Below are 16,949 nucleotides of genomic sequence, written 5' to 3' on the forward strand. Positions count from 1 at the left end.
AAAAATGGCCCTGCCCTAGGGGTAACTTAGATTTATATAGTAAAGTATACATGTCTTCATAGATTTATATACATGTAGAATGGAGGTCTTAAATTTTTTTCCTCTGAAACTAAATTGCACAGATTACAAATATTTGACATGAAGTGTCATTTTGTGGTCCTCTAAAAAACTTTACACCTGGGCTTAAATTTGCCCCTACTTTTAGGTGACTTCCATAGGTAATCTAGTGTGACCTAGCCTTGATATTTTGCATGTAGCATTGCCCAGTGGACATCTATATAAATCATGAATGAGGTCAAGAAATATAGCCCTGCCCTGAGAGTCACTTAGTTCACATAGAATTAAATGGAAAACGTGTCTTAAAGAATCTGTTCACAAACAACAATTCCCAGAACTTAGATATTTCATGATTTGGCATGTACATTGTAAATAATTATAAAGTGATATAAATCGTGCACCTGGGGTAAAAAAAAAAGCCTCTGCCCCAAGGTCACTTAAAATTTTTTTCATGGGAAGAATCACAGCAAGGATGAACTTGTATGGATGCAGGAAAAACAAAAGCGATATATTTAAATGAAAAAAGGGATTTTTTATACCCCCACAAACAAAGTTTAGGGGGGGGGGTATATAGGAGTCAGCTTGTTGGTCGGTCGGTCGGTCCACATCATGGTTTCCAGACGATAACTAGAGTTTGGAATGAGGTATTGTAATCAAACTTGGAATATAGCAACCTTATGTGGAAACTCCGGTTGGTATTGCATTTGGACCCCCTTGGGTCAAGGTCACCGTTACTAAAAATAGAAAAATGGTTTCCGGACAATAACGAGAGTTAGTAATGAGATATTGTTATCAAACTTGGCCTATAGCAAGCTTATATAAAGACCTGGGTTGGTATTGCATTTGGGCCCCCTGGTGTCAAGGTCAAGGTCACCGTTACTAAAAATAGAAAAATGGTTTCCGGACAATAACTTGACTTAGGAATGAGATACTGTAATCAAACTTGGTGAATAGCAAGCTTATATGAAGACCTGGGTTGGTATTGCATTTGGACCCCCTGGGGTCAAGGTCATCGTTACTAAAAATAGAAAAATGGTTTCCAGACAATAACTAGAGTTAGGAATGAGATATTGTTATCAAACTTGGCCAATAGCAAGCTTATATAAAGACCTGGGTTGGTATTGCATTTGGGCCCCCTGGGGTCAAGGTCAAGGTCACCGTTACTAAAAATAGAAAAATGGTTTCCGGACAATAACTTGACTTAGGAATGAGATACTGTAATCACACTTGGTGAATAGCGAGCTTATATGAAGACCTAGGTTGGTATTGCATTTGGACCCCCTGGGGTTAAGGTCAAGGTCACCGTTACTAAAAATAGAAATATGGTTTCCGGACAATAACTAGAGTTAGGAATAAGATATTGTTATGAAACTTGGCGTATAACAAGCTTATATGAAGACCTTGGTTGGTATTGCATTTTGGCACCCTGGGGTCAAGGTCACCGTTACGCAAAAATATAAAAAATAGTTTTTGGACAATAACTAGAGTTAGGAATGAGATATTGTAATCTAATTTGGTGTATAGGAAGCTTATATTAAGACCTGGGTTGGTATTGCATTTCGACCCCCTAGGGTCAAGGTCACCGTTAAAGTGTTACTAAAAATAGAAAAATTGTTTCCGGACAATAACTAGAGTTAGGAATGAGATATTGTAATCAAACTTGGTGTATAGCAAGCTTATTTCAAGACCGCAGTTGCGATTACAATTAATTGAAATATTTCTTTGTACACAGTTGATAGTTTGCGTTCAAATTTTTCTTCAGACTACTTTTTTTTCAAAAAGTCAAAGTTGCTGGTGGGGGTATTATTCACCTTCAGTGATAGGTCTATTTTTTTTTTTAAAAATGCCATGATTAATTTTATTAAATGCCATAAAGCATAAGCATAAAGTTTCCTGCAAAACATATGGATGGTACAATCACCTCAAAGGGGTAAGCCCTGACCCCACCCAGAGTACTGACTCTGACTAGACCATGTAGACTAGGTAACCTATCAATTAAAGATAAATGTACGGTCTATATTCAAAGTTTGCAAAATTTGTCACATAAATTTACGAACAGGATGTCATTTATATTGACTTTTATAGGGAAACTAATTTAAGTTTTCATATATGAATCAGCAATGCTCAGAGATAAGATAATTTACATGTAGCTTTGGCTTGTGAACTACAACAAACTATACAACTCATGCTCTGGGGTCAAAAATATCTCTCTGCCCTGATGACCACTTAGTTTGCATCAAAGTATGGTCAACATTTCTAAGAAAATCTTGTCCGAAACTACAAAGCCCAGGGCATAGATATTTGGCTTCTTACAAGAAATATAAATAGCACCCTACAGTCAAAGTTGATCCCACATTAGTGGTCACTTAGTCTATTAAGACTTGTAAAAAAAACCAACACTTTTTAATGTTGTGGAAAACTTAAAATTGCCCAGAGCATAGATATATGATATGTAGTATTCCAACTAGGAAATATGTATTTTCTATAATTCAGCATCAGTATTCGGCTTGCAAGAATAACATGAACTTATATACAACTATTTCCAGACACAATACAACACAGAAATTGTTAATTCCAATTTTATTGCAAAAAACTTGAAAATAAGGATGACACACACAAATGGCAGACAACATGAATTTCTGATGTACATGATGATGATATAATTAAGATGATACTGATTATATGAAAGTAAACATCACATGTTCACATATAAAAATAATTCCCACAGCATCTGAGGGAGATTTAACAACTTCGGCATAATATTTGTTAAACTTTTCAAAGTTATAATGTAGCTACTTTATATTGTTTCCCAATTCCAGATTCTTATGATCATTATGATGATTATCTGAAAAGAGTTATAGCGAAGAAAATGTCATTCTAATTTAAAGGAACTCCACGGAGGTTTTTTTAACATGATGAGACTACTTTTTCAAGTTTTGTATACCATTTGATAAAATCTTTACCAATAACTTGTGTACAAAATTTCAGATCATGTGCTCACTCTGTCTTTTTTTTCCAGAATAATAATTTTTGTTGCACAAAACAACCAAAAATCAAAAAGGTAACAACTCATATCGGGCTATAAGTCACACTTATTATTAATTTTTAGTTCAATTCTGAGTATATTTCTTTATTATTTCTTCTATAATTTTTAGTTTCAAGTGCTTTTTAAATTGATGTACATTGTACTTGAGTTTTTTTTAAACTTTGTGTTTTTATGTATTTTGGATCTCTGTGGAGCTCCTTTAATACATACATACATCAAATAAAAATGTTAATATTTTTCAAAAAGGTGACACATTTCCCATCATTAGGCTCTTATACCAGGATAATATAAATGTAAATGTGTTACAAATGATCTCAAATGGAAAATGTCAAAATTACACCAATGAAATCTGCACAACAATGACAATGAACATTACATTTTTGAGGAAATGATGTATGACTCAAAAAGTTCTATTTATTTGTATCTTCATTTGAGTATTTCTGAAAAAAGTTTCACAACAAAATAAAATTAAGACACCAGATTTGGACTTTAACTCTATACATGTAATTTAATAAAAATGCCTCCTGTTACCAGATTAAACATTACACAGACAAAAAGAGCTGTTTGTATGTAAAATAAACACACAATGGTCTTCATAAGATTCCAGAGACTGTATATAAGCTTATAGCTTCGTACAAAATTCAAATAATATTACAACTCTGTATATACTAAATCTTGCAGTAGAGAAAAAAGCAGCAAGCATACATATGGATTATACCAGTCAAATTAAAATATACATGCTTTTAGATGATGAATGATAATACATAAAATTCATAAGCAAATATACAACCTTTAATCATGTAAATATAATATGTACAATATATAAGGATTTCAACCAAAAATTAAATTTGCCAGAGCCAGTCTGACTGGGTCCTCTCTTTTTTAAACCTTTAATCTGTTGAATTTGTGCAATAGATTTGCCCTGCTTTGAAGTTGGTCCACAGTATCAAAGGCTGATCACTTTCTGTCCCAGCAGGTTAAGGTTTAAAACTTTTAAATCATGATGCTTGAAACATTAAATAATACTTGCAGAAATGAGTACTTTATATTGTTCAACACTGAACTATGACCAGAAAATTTCAGAAAATAGGAAGCTTCAAAAATTTGAAGTTCACTTTTCCTTCACTCTAATTTTGTAATGTAAAAAGAAAGAATTTTGGGTAGAAGTAAATAATTTCTTAATTTCAGTGCCAAGCACTGTATTTCATTGTTAATATTGCCACAATGATGATTCTGAATGAATTGGCTTGCGTCTTTATTTCAGGTATGATGAATCACATAAGTGTCAGTGTTCTTGTCCGTGATTATTACCTCCCCTTGGAGGCATTGTCTCACCAAAAGCCTCTCGCTCCTCTTCCAATGTCATCATTCCTTGTGCCATATTATTGTCCCAGTCACCTATGTCATTCATTCCACTTCCGTACATGTGTGGGTCATTTCCCTGTAACAAATATAAAACATATTTACTACGATAGGAAAACAAGACCTGTCTGTGGAAAGTGAACTCCAGTTTTTCTCAGTGCTGGATAGTCAATGAACAAAACATAGAAAATGAGGCATTATTCTAAAAACATGCTTAGCGGACTTACCTGTCCTTGATAGTGAACAAATATTTCAAATTTGAAAAGAATACCTTTGACAGTTTTTGAGAAAATGGCAAATATTTTATGTCAAAAAGGGAAAAAATAAGCAATGATGTCTTTCAGAATTATCTGCCCCTTAGAAATGATTTTTTCTTCCAAGTAAGTAGCCAAGATATGCAAAATAAGAAAGTAAAATATGTGTGTGTTAAAAAAAGAAACATAACTGTAATTGACATTTTAATGCAAATTAGAAACTGTAGCAAATGTATCAAATTCAAAGTTGTAGCCAATAATCAAGCAATATTATTTTTCATATTATTTTATACATATATACACGTAATAATGCATCTTTAAAGATGTTAATAATCTAAATCTTACAAGATGCCAATAACATGGGTACTGGTTTTAGTTATTAGATGTTTCATTCCTAAGTCTCTGAGAATGGAATCTTTTAACAGCATACGTTTTTAATAAATGTCTTATGCAGCAGGTGTATTTTCTAGAAAAAGAAAAAAGTGATGAAAAGCTAATTCCCATAAATTTTTGTAAGGATTTGTTATCCTTAATGCTTTAAAAAATTTCACCTACAGGAAATCTTGTAACTTTTTTCAAGTATATGGATAACCCTGTATTTTAAACAGACTGCTTACCCCCATTTTACCAACACCAGACATCATAGACTGGTACAATTTTTTCTCATCTCCTGCCGACTCTTTGATTCTACGATTACAGATACTGATGTGGTTCCTTGCTGATTTATTCTTTGGATCAAGTTCAATAACCTTTTCAAAGTCAGCCTTCGCCTCACGCCAATCCTTTGTGTAAAAGAATGTCTACCAAAAAAGAAAAAAAATTATTTAGTATTATAGAGGTAATGTAGCACATTTAAAGATGCTCTTACACCTGTTACTTTTTTTTCTGGGGTTTACTGTTGTGATGACAGGAAACATGTTATTATTTTTAAACTATGATACAAAAGAGAAAGAACATCAAAACACTCTGCAATCTGATTTATATTTAAGAAATAATATATCCCAAACTGTGATTTTACCGCTCAATAACATCACTGTTTGGAGTTCGGATGCGAGGAATTATATCACGAGGGCGTAGCCCGAGTGATATAATGATGCGCATCCGAACGACAAACAGTGATGTTATCCAGTGATAAAATCACCGATTTGGATATATTATTTCGATTCTAACACGACATAAACAAATAAATGCTGCCGTACCTGCTATTATGCAAAATTGCGCCTGATTTGTTTCCGTACTTATTGTCAGCGCGTCGGATTTTATAGTGGTTACGTCACATGTATAATGATTACGTCACATGTCTAAATATAGAACGTCAAACAGTGACTCTATTGCATAATAACACACACTTTCGGTTCTTCTATGTTCAATAGGGAAAAATGCGGGTCGTGTTAGAATCGGGGGCTATGCCCTCTCGTACAAACCAGATAGCCTTGTGTTTTGATGCTCTTTCCCATTACTTAAACCTCTATAGAGCATCATCTGGCAGGTTAGATATTAGTAAATAAATCTGTAAACTAACCAATCCTCTTCTGTATAGTGCCTTCACACATTTCTTGTTAAATTCTATGACTTTATCGCAGCTATGCCGAGCATCCATGTATCTTTCTAGTTTTAGGAGAACCAAAGCTTTATTCAGGAATGCTAAAATAACAAACAGTCATTTGTTAATTAAGAATTTAACATATTTTCCAAATATTGGTAAATGAAAATATAATTCGGAAATTTCTGTTTTGTTTATGCGGTTTGTTTTGCTTACGAAAGGGAAGGGGGTGGGGTTGAATGGTGGGTCACACATAATTAAGCTAGTCTCTATATCTATCATATTCTACCTTGTTATATATCTCTGGACATAGGACATTGGACATAGTGAAATTTTCTACATTTGCTAAACTTTTTCTTAAAGGCACATTATGCCTCAGAAATGAATAAAACTGTTAACAGCCGTGATATGTCTTTATGGTTGTTTAAAAATATGAAAAGAAAGTTAGACAATTGATTTAAGTATACAAGCCCATTAAGATTTAATTCTATGTCTGTACGGTTATAGACCCATTCATTTTAACAGTACCACAGTGATTTAATAAAGATAAGTCATTGTTTATAAAACTCACCACAAACCATGACTTCATGTCTCCTGGTCTCTTCCTCCCCTTTCATACATATATCATATTGTACAAAATCCAACATTTTATCATAGAATTTCAGAGCCAGCTTCCATTCTTCCCTCTGCAATGCAAAACTTTATTGTCAAATAACAACAGCCAACAATTTGAATAATTGCTGTGTTACTTTTATTTCTCATTTCGGTAAGATTGGAAAAAATATTTTTAATTCTTATTTATACAGGGTTGGTTAAAATAAACCCCCCAAAACACTCCTGATTGGCAGAAAGTCCTTTTTTTTGAAAGAGTTCTCAGCAATTATATTCAACTACATATATTGTTTTTGAATATCTATAATTATACCTATAATTATTTAGCAACAAGAGCTGTCCGTAAGACAGCGCGCTCGACTTTTTTATTGCTTGCCAATAAAAAAAGTTTTTGCAGTAAAAGGCAATACAAGAATCTCTGTATTTTTAAAGTGAACAATGGCCATGAGCATTAAGATATTTAGTGAAGAATTATTTTATTATGACATAATTTATGGTAAAGTGAACAAGTGGATAGGAATGAATTTTTTTAGATTTTTTAAGTTTTTTAGTGCTTGCCTATAATACAAAACATTGACAGTTAAGGGCCATAATTCAAATAAAATCTTTGACAGAATTACCTTCTCCTGGACATGTTTGGGAATCATGATTGTAAACAAGTATTCCAACTTTCAAATTAATATCTCAAACAGTTCAGTCAAAAAGTGGACTGGTACTAAAAACTTAACCAAGATTCTAAGTCGATAAAAGGCCTTAATTTTTAAAACAAATCCTTGACAGAGTTACCTTCTCTTGCGTACAGATGGGGGTAATGATGTGAAATAGCATTAAAAGTTTCAAAGCAATATCTCAAAGGGTTAAGGCAATAAGTGGATTTTACCCATATTCAATGTATTTTCTAAGTCAAAAAGGGGCATAATTCTGTCAAAAACCTTGACAGAGTTATGTCCTCTTGTCTGTTGATGAAGGTCGTGATGGTAAACAAGTATGGTCAGTTTCAAAGCAATACCTCCAATGGTTTTGAAATAAAGTGAGGTGGTACAAAAAACTTAACCAAGCTCAATACACTTTCTAAGTCAAAAAAGGGCCATAATTCTGTCAAAAACCTTGACAGAGTTATGTACTCTTGTCTGTAGATGGAGGTTATGATGGTGAACAAGTATGGTAAGTTTCAAAGCCATACTTGTAATACTTCTGAAATAAAGTGGGGTGGTACGAAAAACTTAACCAAGGTGTGACGCCAACGCCGACGCCGACGCCGACGCCGGGGCGAGTAGGATAGCTCCCCTTTTCATAGAAAAGTCGAGCTAAAAATATGTAAAAATTACCCCAAAATACATGTTTCCCTTCTCTTTAAACATCATACACTGCTTTAACTTTTGGTCATTGTTCATCTCCCATATATCTTTTACCTGAAATTATGATACATAGAGGTTTTTTTATTAACAATAATATGCCCCTGAAATAACGATACATTGAAGTTATTTTTTGTAAAATGATAAAGCCCTGCAATAACATGCCCCTGAAATAATGATACATTGAAGTTATATTTTGTAAAAAGATAAAGTCCTGCAATAATATGCCCCTGAAATAATGATGCATTGAGGTTATTTTTGGTCAAATAATAAAGCCCTGCAATAATATGCCCCAAAAAGATTTCTGAAAAGATATGGTTGAAATTCAATGAGAAATGAAGATGCAGCTGCACACAGAAGAATTCTTTTTACTTTTTGACTCACTAATGACAAATCTGACTTCATCATATACAGGCTTGAATGACAGGTTCTTCTTAAGCTATTAAAACTCTCAGAAAATTATTTCATTAAACATAAAATTTCACTATCAGACTCTTTGACCATACCTTACACTTTCGGCATGGTCATATGCACCTTACACAGCAGGCGTAAGAAGAGAAACTACAAGTTTATCAGATAAAAGAACCCTATTTCTGCCACTAAACTGGTACAAATAGAGGCAGATTTAGTTCATTTATTAAACAATTAATTCAAAAATGTTTATAAAATGATTTCCCTTTGCATCCCATTAAATTTGTAAAAAAAAATTAAACACGTTTTCTATACAAGTACCAGATACAATCATGTAGATTGATTACAGTATGCCAAGCATTGGTTTAGTAAGGCCTTATCTGCATGCATCTTACTTTTTCTATTTATATCTATAGCCTCAACACTGTAAAATGTCATGTTTGTTGTAAAAGTAAATACTTTCAGGAATAAGAGCATAAATAACTAACTCTGCTTTGAACAGCGACATTTACTTTCATAAGGTAATATGTTATCAATGATTTTATCACAATTATTATGAATTGTTAATACTAAAGGATATAATTTACTTATGGTCAACTTTAAACAGTTTCACAATAAGTATCATATTTACTTACTCTTTCAAAATTTCTCATTTCAATAATGTATGTAACATCCTTATTTGGAGGAACCCCTAAATCGGGATATCCTTGTTCGCCAAAGGCTTGTTTGGCTTCCACAAACAAACGAGATTTCTCCCCTACCTTCCACTGATCTATAAACTCCTGAAGAGAAAAAAAATAACAATAGCAATACTGTCTTTTAAATATATATTCTTTAATACGGAGCACTTTTAAAACTTTCTTCTTCAGTAATTTTTTTGTTAAGGTCATAATGGCCCTGAAACATGAAAGATGATTTTTGCTTACCTTAAGAGTTACAAACTTAAAACTAGACCTATCACTGAAGGTGATTAATACCCCCCACCAGCAACTTTAACTTTTTGAAAAATATGTGGTCTGAAGAAAAATTTGAACAAAACCTATAGTAAATGAACTATGAACTGTGTAAAAAATTATTTCAATTCATTGCAATCCAAACGGGGCTTTTCATATAAGCTTGCTATACACCAAGTTTGATTACAATATCTCATTCTTAAGTCTACTTATTGTCTGGAAACCATTTTTCTATTTTTAGTAATGGTGACCTTGTCCTTGACCCCAGGGGCTCCAAATGCAATACCAGCCAGGGTCTTTATATAAGCTTGCTTTACACCAAGTTTGATTTCAATTTCTCATTCCTAACTCACATTATTGTCTGGAAACCATTTTTCTATTTTAGTAATGGTGACCTTTACCTTGACCCAAGGGGGTCCAAATGCAACACCAGCCGGGGTCTTTATAAGCTTGCTATACACCAAATTTGATTACAATATCGCATTCCTAACTCTTGTTATTGTCCAGAAACCATTTTCTATTTTTTAGTAATGGTGACTTTGACCCCAGGGGGTCCAAATGCAATACCAGCCGGGGTCTTCATATTAGCTTGCTATACACCAAGTTTGATTTCAATATCTCTCTCCTAACTCTAGTTATTGTCCGGAAAACATTTTCTATTTTTAGTTACAGTGACCTTGACCACAGGGGGTCCAAATGTAATACCAACCAGGGTCTGCACATAAGGTTGCTATATACCAAGTTTGATTACAAAACCTCATTCCAAACTCTAGTTATCGTTCAGAAACCATGTGGACGAACAGACGGACTGACCCACCAACAAACAAGCTAACTCCTATATACCCCCCTAAACTTTGTTTGTGGGGGTATAAAAACATCAAATTACAAAAAATTCAACTATTAGCAGTAAAGATCCTAGTTAGATTGTACAGGCTTGTCTTGCTCTACACTGGTGCCAAAGCTACTCAATTTTTGTTCAGGCAGATGAAGTGTATACTATTTTTTTTTTGGTCAGGTTTTATCTTGACCAATACAATAGAAGTCATATGGGGACTTTCCAACTTTACTGGTACAGGAAAAGCTCTGTGCAATTTTTCAGGCACAAAGAATCCAAAGTCAGGATTTGAACCCCTAGCAGTAATTGGCAAGTGGTTCGAAGTCAATGTTCTTAACCACTCACCCACTGCCACCCTTTAAAGCATTAACAAATACCTCTACAAATCTTGGAATATGATATTCTTTAGAAGGTCCTTCTCCAAAAGGGAATTTGATGTCAGCATCCTGGTATACCTTATTATCATAACTAGCTGTAATATGCACTGAAAATACATAAACAGAAGATATTCAAGTTTTCCTATAAATTCAGGGTTTATTTTCATCAAGTGGTATGAAGCTTAATATTTCATGAGTCATAGTAATGATGTAAAATATATCAAAGGGTATCAATCTATATCTTATGACATATTTTTATACAATTTATCAACAGTAAAATTATATTGGTTCCATTATGATATGGTTGATTCCAGTAACATGGCTGTAAAGTTGTAACATACATGTAGAATGTCATTTAATACATGAATAATGTACGTATAAACAGAATAAACTGTTCCGGAACAAAATATTATTTTGCTATTTTATGTAGGCTTTTATCCATTTAGCAATGACTTTGTGCATGTGCCACTCGCTTTAAAGCAATTTATTGCCATTTTTATTTCATACAAACATTTTGAAAGTATTCATTTTTTATAAAATCCAAACAATAATTTTTGCATCAGATTTAAAGCTTTATACACTATAATGCCATGGTTTTAAGATGGTATTAAAGTGTTTCATCTTAATTTTCAATGTTTTAATTTATGTCATTTTTTTACCATTGCTTATATGACGAAAATAACCGTAATTTTGTGAATAACCTGTTAAACAGTATATGTGTAAAAATATCTTTTACAATAATTATACGGGTAACAGATGGTTTTTTTCATTTTCTCACATGATCTACTACAAAAACAGATTGAATGTTTGCCTAAGGAAGAGCATAGATAAATTGCCTGCCATCCATTAATTCAGTTAATTATTATTGTAACATCAGCATATGTTACATGATATACCTACTGAGGGCTAGCAGCACTAAAGAATTACCTGTGTAATCAGTATAAAACCAAGCCTAGGTCAGATTCCTGCGCAACCTTGAAGACAGACCAAACTTTAAACTATTGACTGCAACATCCATTATTTCAGGACAATAAAGACAGACTGAGGACAATTTCAGGACAGAATGATGGACTAAGGAGTATTTCAGGATCTAAAGATGGACTATTATTTCAGGATAGAAAGATCATGGACTGAGAACAATATCAGGACAGACTGATGGACAGACTGGGGACTATTTCAGGACAGACTGATGGACAGACTGGGGACTATTTCAGGACAGACTGATGATGGACAGACTCGGGACTATTTCAGGACAGAATGATGGACTGGGGACTTTTTCATTACAGAAAGATGCACTTGAGACTATTTCAGAACAGAATGATGAACTTGGGACTACTTTAGGACAGAAAGATGAAATGAGTATTATTTCAGGACAGAATGATGGGCTGAAGACTATTTCAGGACGGAAAGATGGTCTCAGGACTATTTCAGGATGCAAAGGTGGACAGAGACCTAAACTTCATGCCAAATATATTCCAGAGGACAGGGTTTTATGTAGTTTGCATGGAAAAAATCTAGAAAACTATTTGTTGATGGCTAGATGGACAAATAAACAGTTTTTAGTACTAACTTATCATTTGCTTAAAGTTGGAGGGAGGGGGACATAATACACAAATGGACAGAAAAAATTCTCTTATTCTTACCATCCAACATACAACCTTCGTTAGGTTGAGACCAGCCTTTCCCTTTCTTCAACACTTTTTTCAATATGGACTTGTCTTTCTGAAGACTTAAATCCTCACCTATAAACATAGGATAACAAAATAATCATTTCATGATAATTAATTTGTCATTTTAATACTGCACATTTGCAATGCTGATTACATTTACAATACAAATGGCTGCTGCAAATTTATTTTTTTCATTAATTTTTATTTTCAATGCAGTATTATAAATTTGCTGTGAAGACTTCTAACAGGTCAAATGGTCATGTACATGTATAAATGGCCTGGTTACATTGGCTAATGTAAGAAGCTAGTGATTAATATAACATGGTAAAATAAGTAAAACCACCATCACATGATCTTTCTGCATACATATAAAACCTTTTTTTTTAATTTCAAGGTTCAACATATTTCTTCTCATGCAGACCAATTCATAAAGGGTACAGCAATTGTAAACACAAAGTGAGGCTAAAACTATAAGATATAGTCCCAATTAGAATAACACTACCATCCAAAATGCTCTGAGCTCTTTTATAATATGCTAACCTTTTTATAATATGGTAACCTCATTAAAATGTTCAAATGCCTTAAGAATGCACAGCTTGGTATAATCCACTCTTTTGTAAATTTGATTGCTCATTCTATACAAATTATACAAGTCATTTAGAATTTTTTGTTCCAATGATTTTCATTGTTTGAACTATAATAAAACAGTATTTTATTATGTAAATTATGTAGGTTGGGTTCACTGTTAGAAACAAAGAATTTTACCAATCAACAATCTAATTTTGAGATCAACATTATATGTCACAACGGATCAACCCTATTTATATACTCCTTTGAGACCTTGGACTCCAACTTGAGTGCTATATAGGATGCCAGGGTAATTGAAAATTTAACTTCAACTTACATTCGATTTTGATAATTGTTGTATCAAAGGTTACAGGCGTATCTCTTGGAATCCTCGGTGGGGCACCAGCTCTACCAAATGCATACTCTGGTTGTAGGTAAATAATAGCTCTCTCCCCTTGCTTCATTGACATCACAGCTAGCTCAAAACCTCGCACAACCTTACCTAAAATGTTTTAAAGAATGAAAACTGACAAATATAAATAATCATTGCTTTTAATTTCAAACTAAATATATTAAAGTGAATCTAAGAAAACTGTCCTTCTGATTAAAGTAGAATTATCGATGAATTTGATAAATACCCCCTACACACAGCTTCTTCTTTAAAACATGAGCCACAACAAGCAGAGGCTCAACCTGACTTTTTCTTATTTTATTACTTACTGCAAAAACACTGACAGAGACCTGTACTGGTAAACTTTCCTTTAGTAAAGGTCTTTCAAAGATCAAGATAGGTGAAAATATTCATCGTTTCGCTACCAATTCTTGCCACATTGTTTGAGTATGAGATTAATCTTGGGTTCATTTAAATATGAGTGGGCAGTTATTCAATTACAAAAACAATGCCATGTGCTTTTGTGTGTGCAAAATTATGAAAGGTGATTTGTTGACTTATAATAAAAACTAATAATTAAAATCCATGTGGAAATACAAAGATAAAATTTGTAATAAAAATTTCATCTCAATTACTTTTAGCGGGCATTGGAAATTTCAAACTGGTTGTTTGTTCACCATTAAAAGATGCAGCTCACCTGTTTCTCACAACTACATAATCTTGAACGCTGTCGGGTCAATCATAGACTTTATTTGACATGAAAGTTTGTGAGTCAAAATTTTCCAGGGGTTAGATTATGGCAAATCATTTTTTTAATTATTACTTGTAAATAACACAGCATTTCCATCAGCTCATGAAAACTCTTTAATTAAAGGTGAACTTATTCCGGATAGATCTATCAGATATCGTATAATATAAATGGCAAACATCATCTGTAAAAATAATTCTTTGTAAAAATGAAATAAGACCTGCAAGTTACTGACTTCATCAGTGCAATTATTTATAATTGAAAACATGAATGCATTTGTGAAAAAATGCTATGCCACCATATTAATATAACAGAAGTAGATTTTTCTTGTTACTATACAATAAAACTTTGCAATAATGCAGTAGTGTCTAGTGAATTTGGGGGTCAAGGTCATATTTCAGCATGTCAAATCATTAGACACATGTGCACATGTGTCTAATGTTAAGATGCAAAGGCCATAGTCAAAAATAAAAGTATTTTTATTGACAAAAAATAGGTATTCACTGTATAACATAACTGTATTAAACTTTGAAATGCAAGAACAGTAACTTTTTCTTAAATACCATCTTTTCAATTAAGCATTGCCAATTTCTAAAAACATAGTCATTATAAAATACATGGTGTGAATCATAATGTCCATATAATGTGCTCAAATTGATTCATTTAATATCTCTACTAAAAATCTCACAAATGTCTTGCCAGAGTTCCTGATCTGAATCATTTCATAAATATCTCTGAAAATCGTGACCTTTAGACTTACTCCCAGCTATTGAATAATTTACATAAAAATTGCAGAACATGTATCATATGATTCCAATAAGACCAACCACACGCGTACATTCAATTATTTTTTATTCATATCGATTTCGAACTAGTATGTTCTTCATCAGTGAATAAACAGGAAGACATTTTTTTAAGAACATGTATCAGAAATTCCAATGTAAGTTTTTTCCTTCTACACAAGATTTTTTAAGTTTTTACTATATGTACAAAATGAAAATCAATGACCCAGGGGCTAGGCCAATTTAGACCCCAGGGCTATAATTTGAACAACCTTGGTAGAGGTCCACTACCCAATGTTTCATGACAAATATCTAACCTCTAGCCTTTGTCAATCCAAGAAGAAAGAAGATTTTTTAAGTTCAATATATAATCTATAGTTCTCCCCATGGGTTCAGTGTCCTTCCGGTGTAATCAGATAATGTTGTTCTTTACACACAGAAATCAAATCAAATACTGTTTCCACCATTAAAATGAAAGTGGAAGTGCTGCTTTTTTGAATTGGGATAGAAATTGATAGAAATATTTTCATTTCAAATAAATTTCTGTCAATCATTGATGATAGGAAAATCCAAAGATGCCCATGTGTGTTAAAAATACTTCTTTTTTTTACCCCATATTTACCAATTAAACTGATAATTTCATATTTTGACAAGTGAAGGTCGTCTGCTGAAACTGTATTGATGTCATATTCTGTTGAAAAAAAATATACTGAAGCTAAAAAGGGCCATCAATTAACATACCATGGTTTCATAGTGCTCTCTGTTTAAGCTCCTATTCAAAACATGCCTGACTGACGATACATGCAGACATTGAGTTTATCGTACAGCCACAACGTGGAACAGCCTACCTGCCTCCGTTGCAGAAGCCCCTGACTTGGTATCCTTCAAGCAGAGGCTATCAGCCCTCACATTCTAATCCGCATAGGGGCCCAGCTACAAGTACCCACTAGTGATATCCAAGGCTGTGTCGGCCGCAGCCACCGTAACCGGAGAGGTTTCGGTTGAAGAGGCAAAATGTAGCTGGCCAGACCTTTTGTCTATATCTCTTCCTTTTGACCTATCCAACCTCTTCTAACTTTCTATCATTTCTTGTATATTTCTTTTACTTGACCTAGCACCACCCGTTGCGTTATAATCAAGTGTGATTGCGCCGACATACAATGTAGATGTAGATGTATTTTATGTGTATTTTAAAGTCAAGTTGCGACAGCTAAACACAATTTAATAAAAAGGTAAGTATAAGTTCTTTTTACTTGTACAATATGCTGGAAATAATAAGTACAATGGTATCATAGGGGGCCATCCTATATAAAACACACACACAAATGAATCGCAATATATATTTGCCATCGCAGATGCTCTGGTGGCATAAAAATTCCGTACGACTAGCCTCAACAGTGAGTATTGACTCTACAATGTTTAACCGAACGAAAATGTCTCAGAATCTATTTTTGGCACGTCAGTATAATTATTTTGACTAGGGCACGTACAGCTAGCCAATGACTGATGAATTATTGAATACCCCAAAAATTACCTCTACAAACTTCATATACAAAATCCTTTCCATCGCGTTCAGACGAATCAAAAATATATTCATCAGCCATATCTTCTCCGACATAGGCAACATATCGTAGAGTTACAGTGTCGCCTGCATTGGGATAATCATCACCGTGTCCATGATGTTTCAAAACCTTTCTTATTCCACCGTCATCAAACGGAGACAAATCTTTGTCTTCATCGATATTCATGTTCATTCCCGCTACGGGAGGGTCTAAGTCAAATAGTCGCGACATTTTGTTGCACCGAACTTTCTTTTTTAAAAATTTATCTGGAATTTACATGTTGAAAAAAAAAATTAGTCAAACTTCCCGATTTGTCAACTTTCGTTTTCGTGTTTCGTTAAGCGTTTGTGTGAAACATGCAAGCGCTTTCATGATTCACAATTTAACCTAAAGGAAACAATGAGACAGAAAGAGCTAATTAATG

At 33.4% G+C, this 16,949-nt stretch overlaps 1 protein-coding gene across 1 annotated transcript; it reads right to left on the reverse strand.

Annotated features, from left to right (window-relative positions):
- Positions 1–2,622: 2,622 nt before the first annotated feature.
- Positions 2,623–16,882, reverse strand: LOC132739680 (peptidyl-prolyl cis-trans isomerase FKBP4-like). Its single transcript, XM_060727441.1, has 10 exons — positions 16,498–16,882; positions 13,380–13,544; positions 12,449–12,547; positions 10,806–10,912; positions 9,276–9,422; positions 8,203–8,286; positions 6,834–6,948; positions 6,242–6,363; positions 5,337–5,519; positions 2,623–4,544 (listed from the first exon to the last, which is right to left on the reverse strand). The coding sequence occupies exons 1-10, from the start codon at positions 16,754–16,756 to the stop codon at positions 4,389–4,391; spliced, it is 1,437 nt and encodes a 478-aa protein (XP_060583424.1). The 5' UTR covers positions 16,757–16,882; the 3' UTR covers positions 2,623–4,388.
- Positions 16,883–16,949: the final 67 nt, after the last annotated feature.

Source organism: Ruditapes philippinarum, unplaced genomic scaffold, assembly GCF_026571515.1.
Source record: "Ruditapes philippinarum isolate M1 unplaced genomic scaffold, ASM2657151v2 ctg234_1_1_1_1, whole genome shotgun sequence".
Lineage (NCBI taxonomy): Eukaryota > Metazoa > Mollusca > Bivalvia > Venerida > Veneridae > Ruditapes > Ruditapes philippinarum.

Excerpts from the sequence above, each read along its gene's own strand:
- LOC132739680 (XM_060727441.1), bottom strand. The coding sequence starts at position 16,756 with ATGTCGCGACTATTTGACTTAGACCCTCCCGTAGCGGGAATGAACATG. Across the intron at positions 13,545-16,497 it reads TGTATATGAAGTTTGTAGAG|GTAAGGTTGTGCGAGGTTTT; the intron begins GTAATTTTTGGG and ends AAAACATTTTAG. Across the intron at positions 10,913-12,448 it reads CGAAGGTTGTATGTTGGATG|TGCATATTACAGCTAGTTAT; the intron begins GTAAGAATAAGA and ends ATGTATTTTCAG.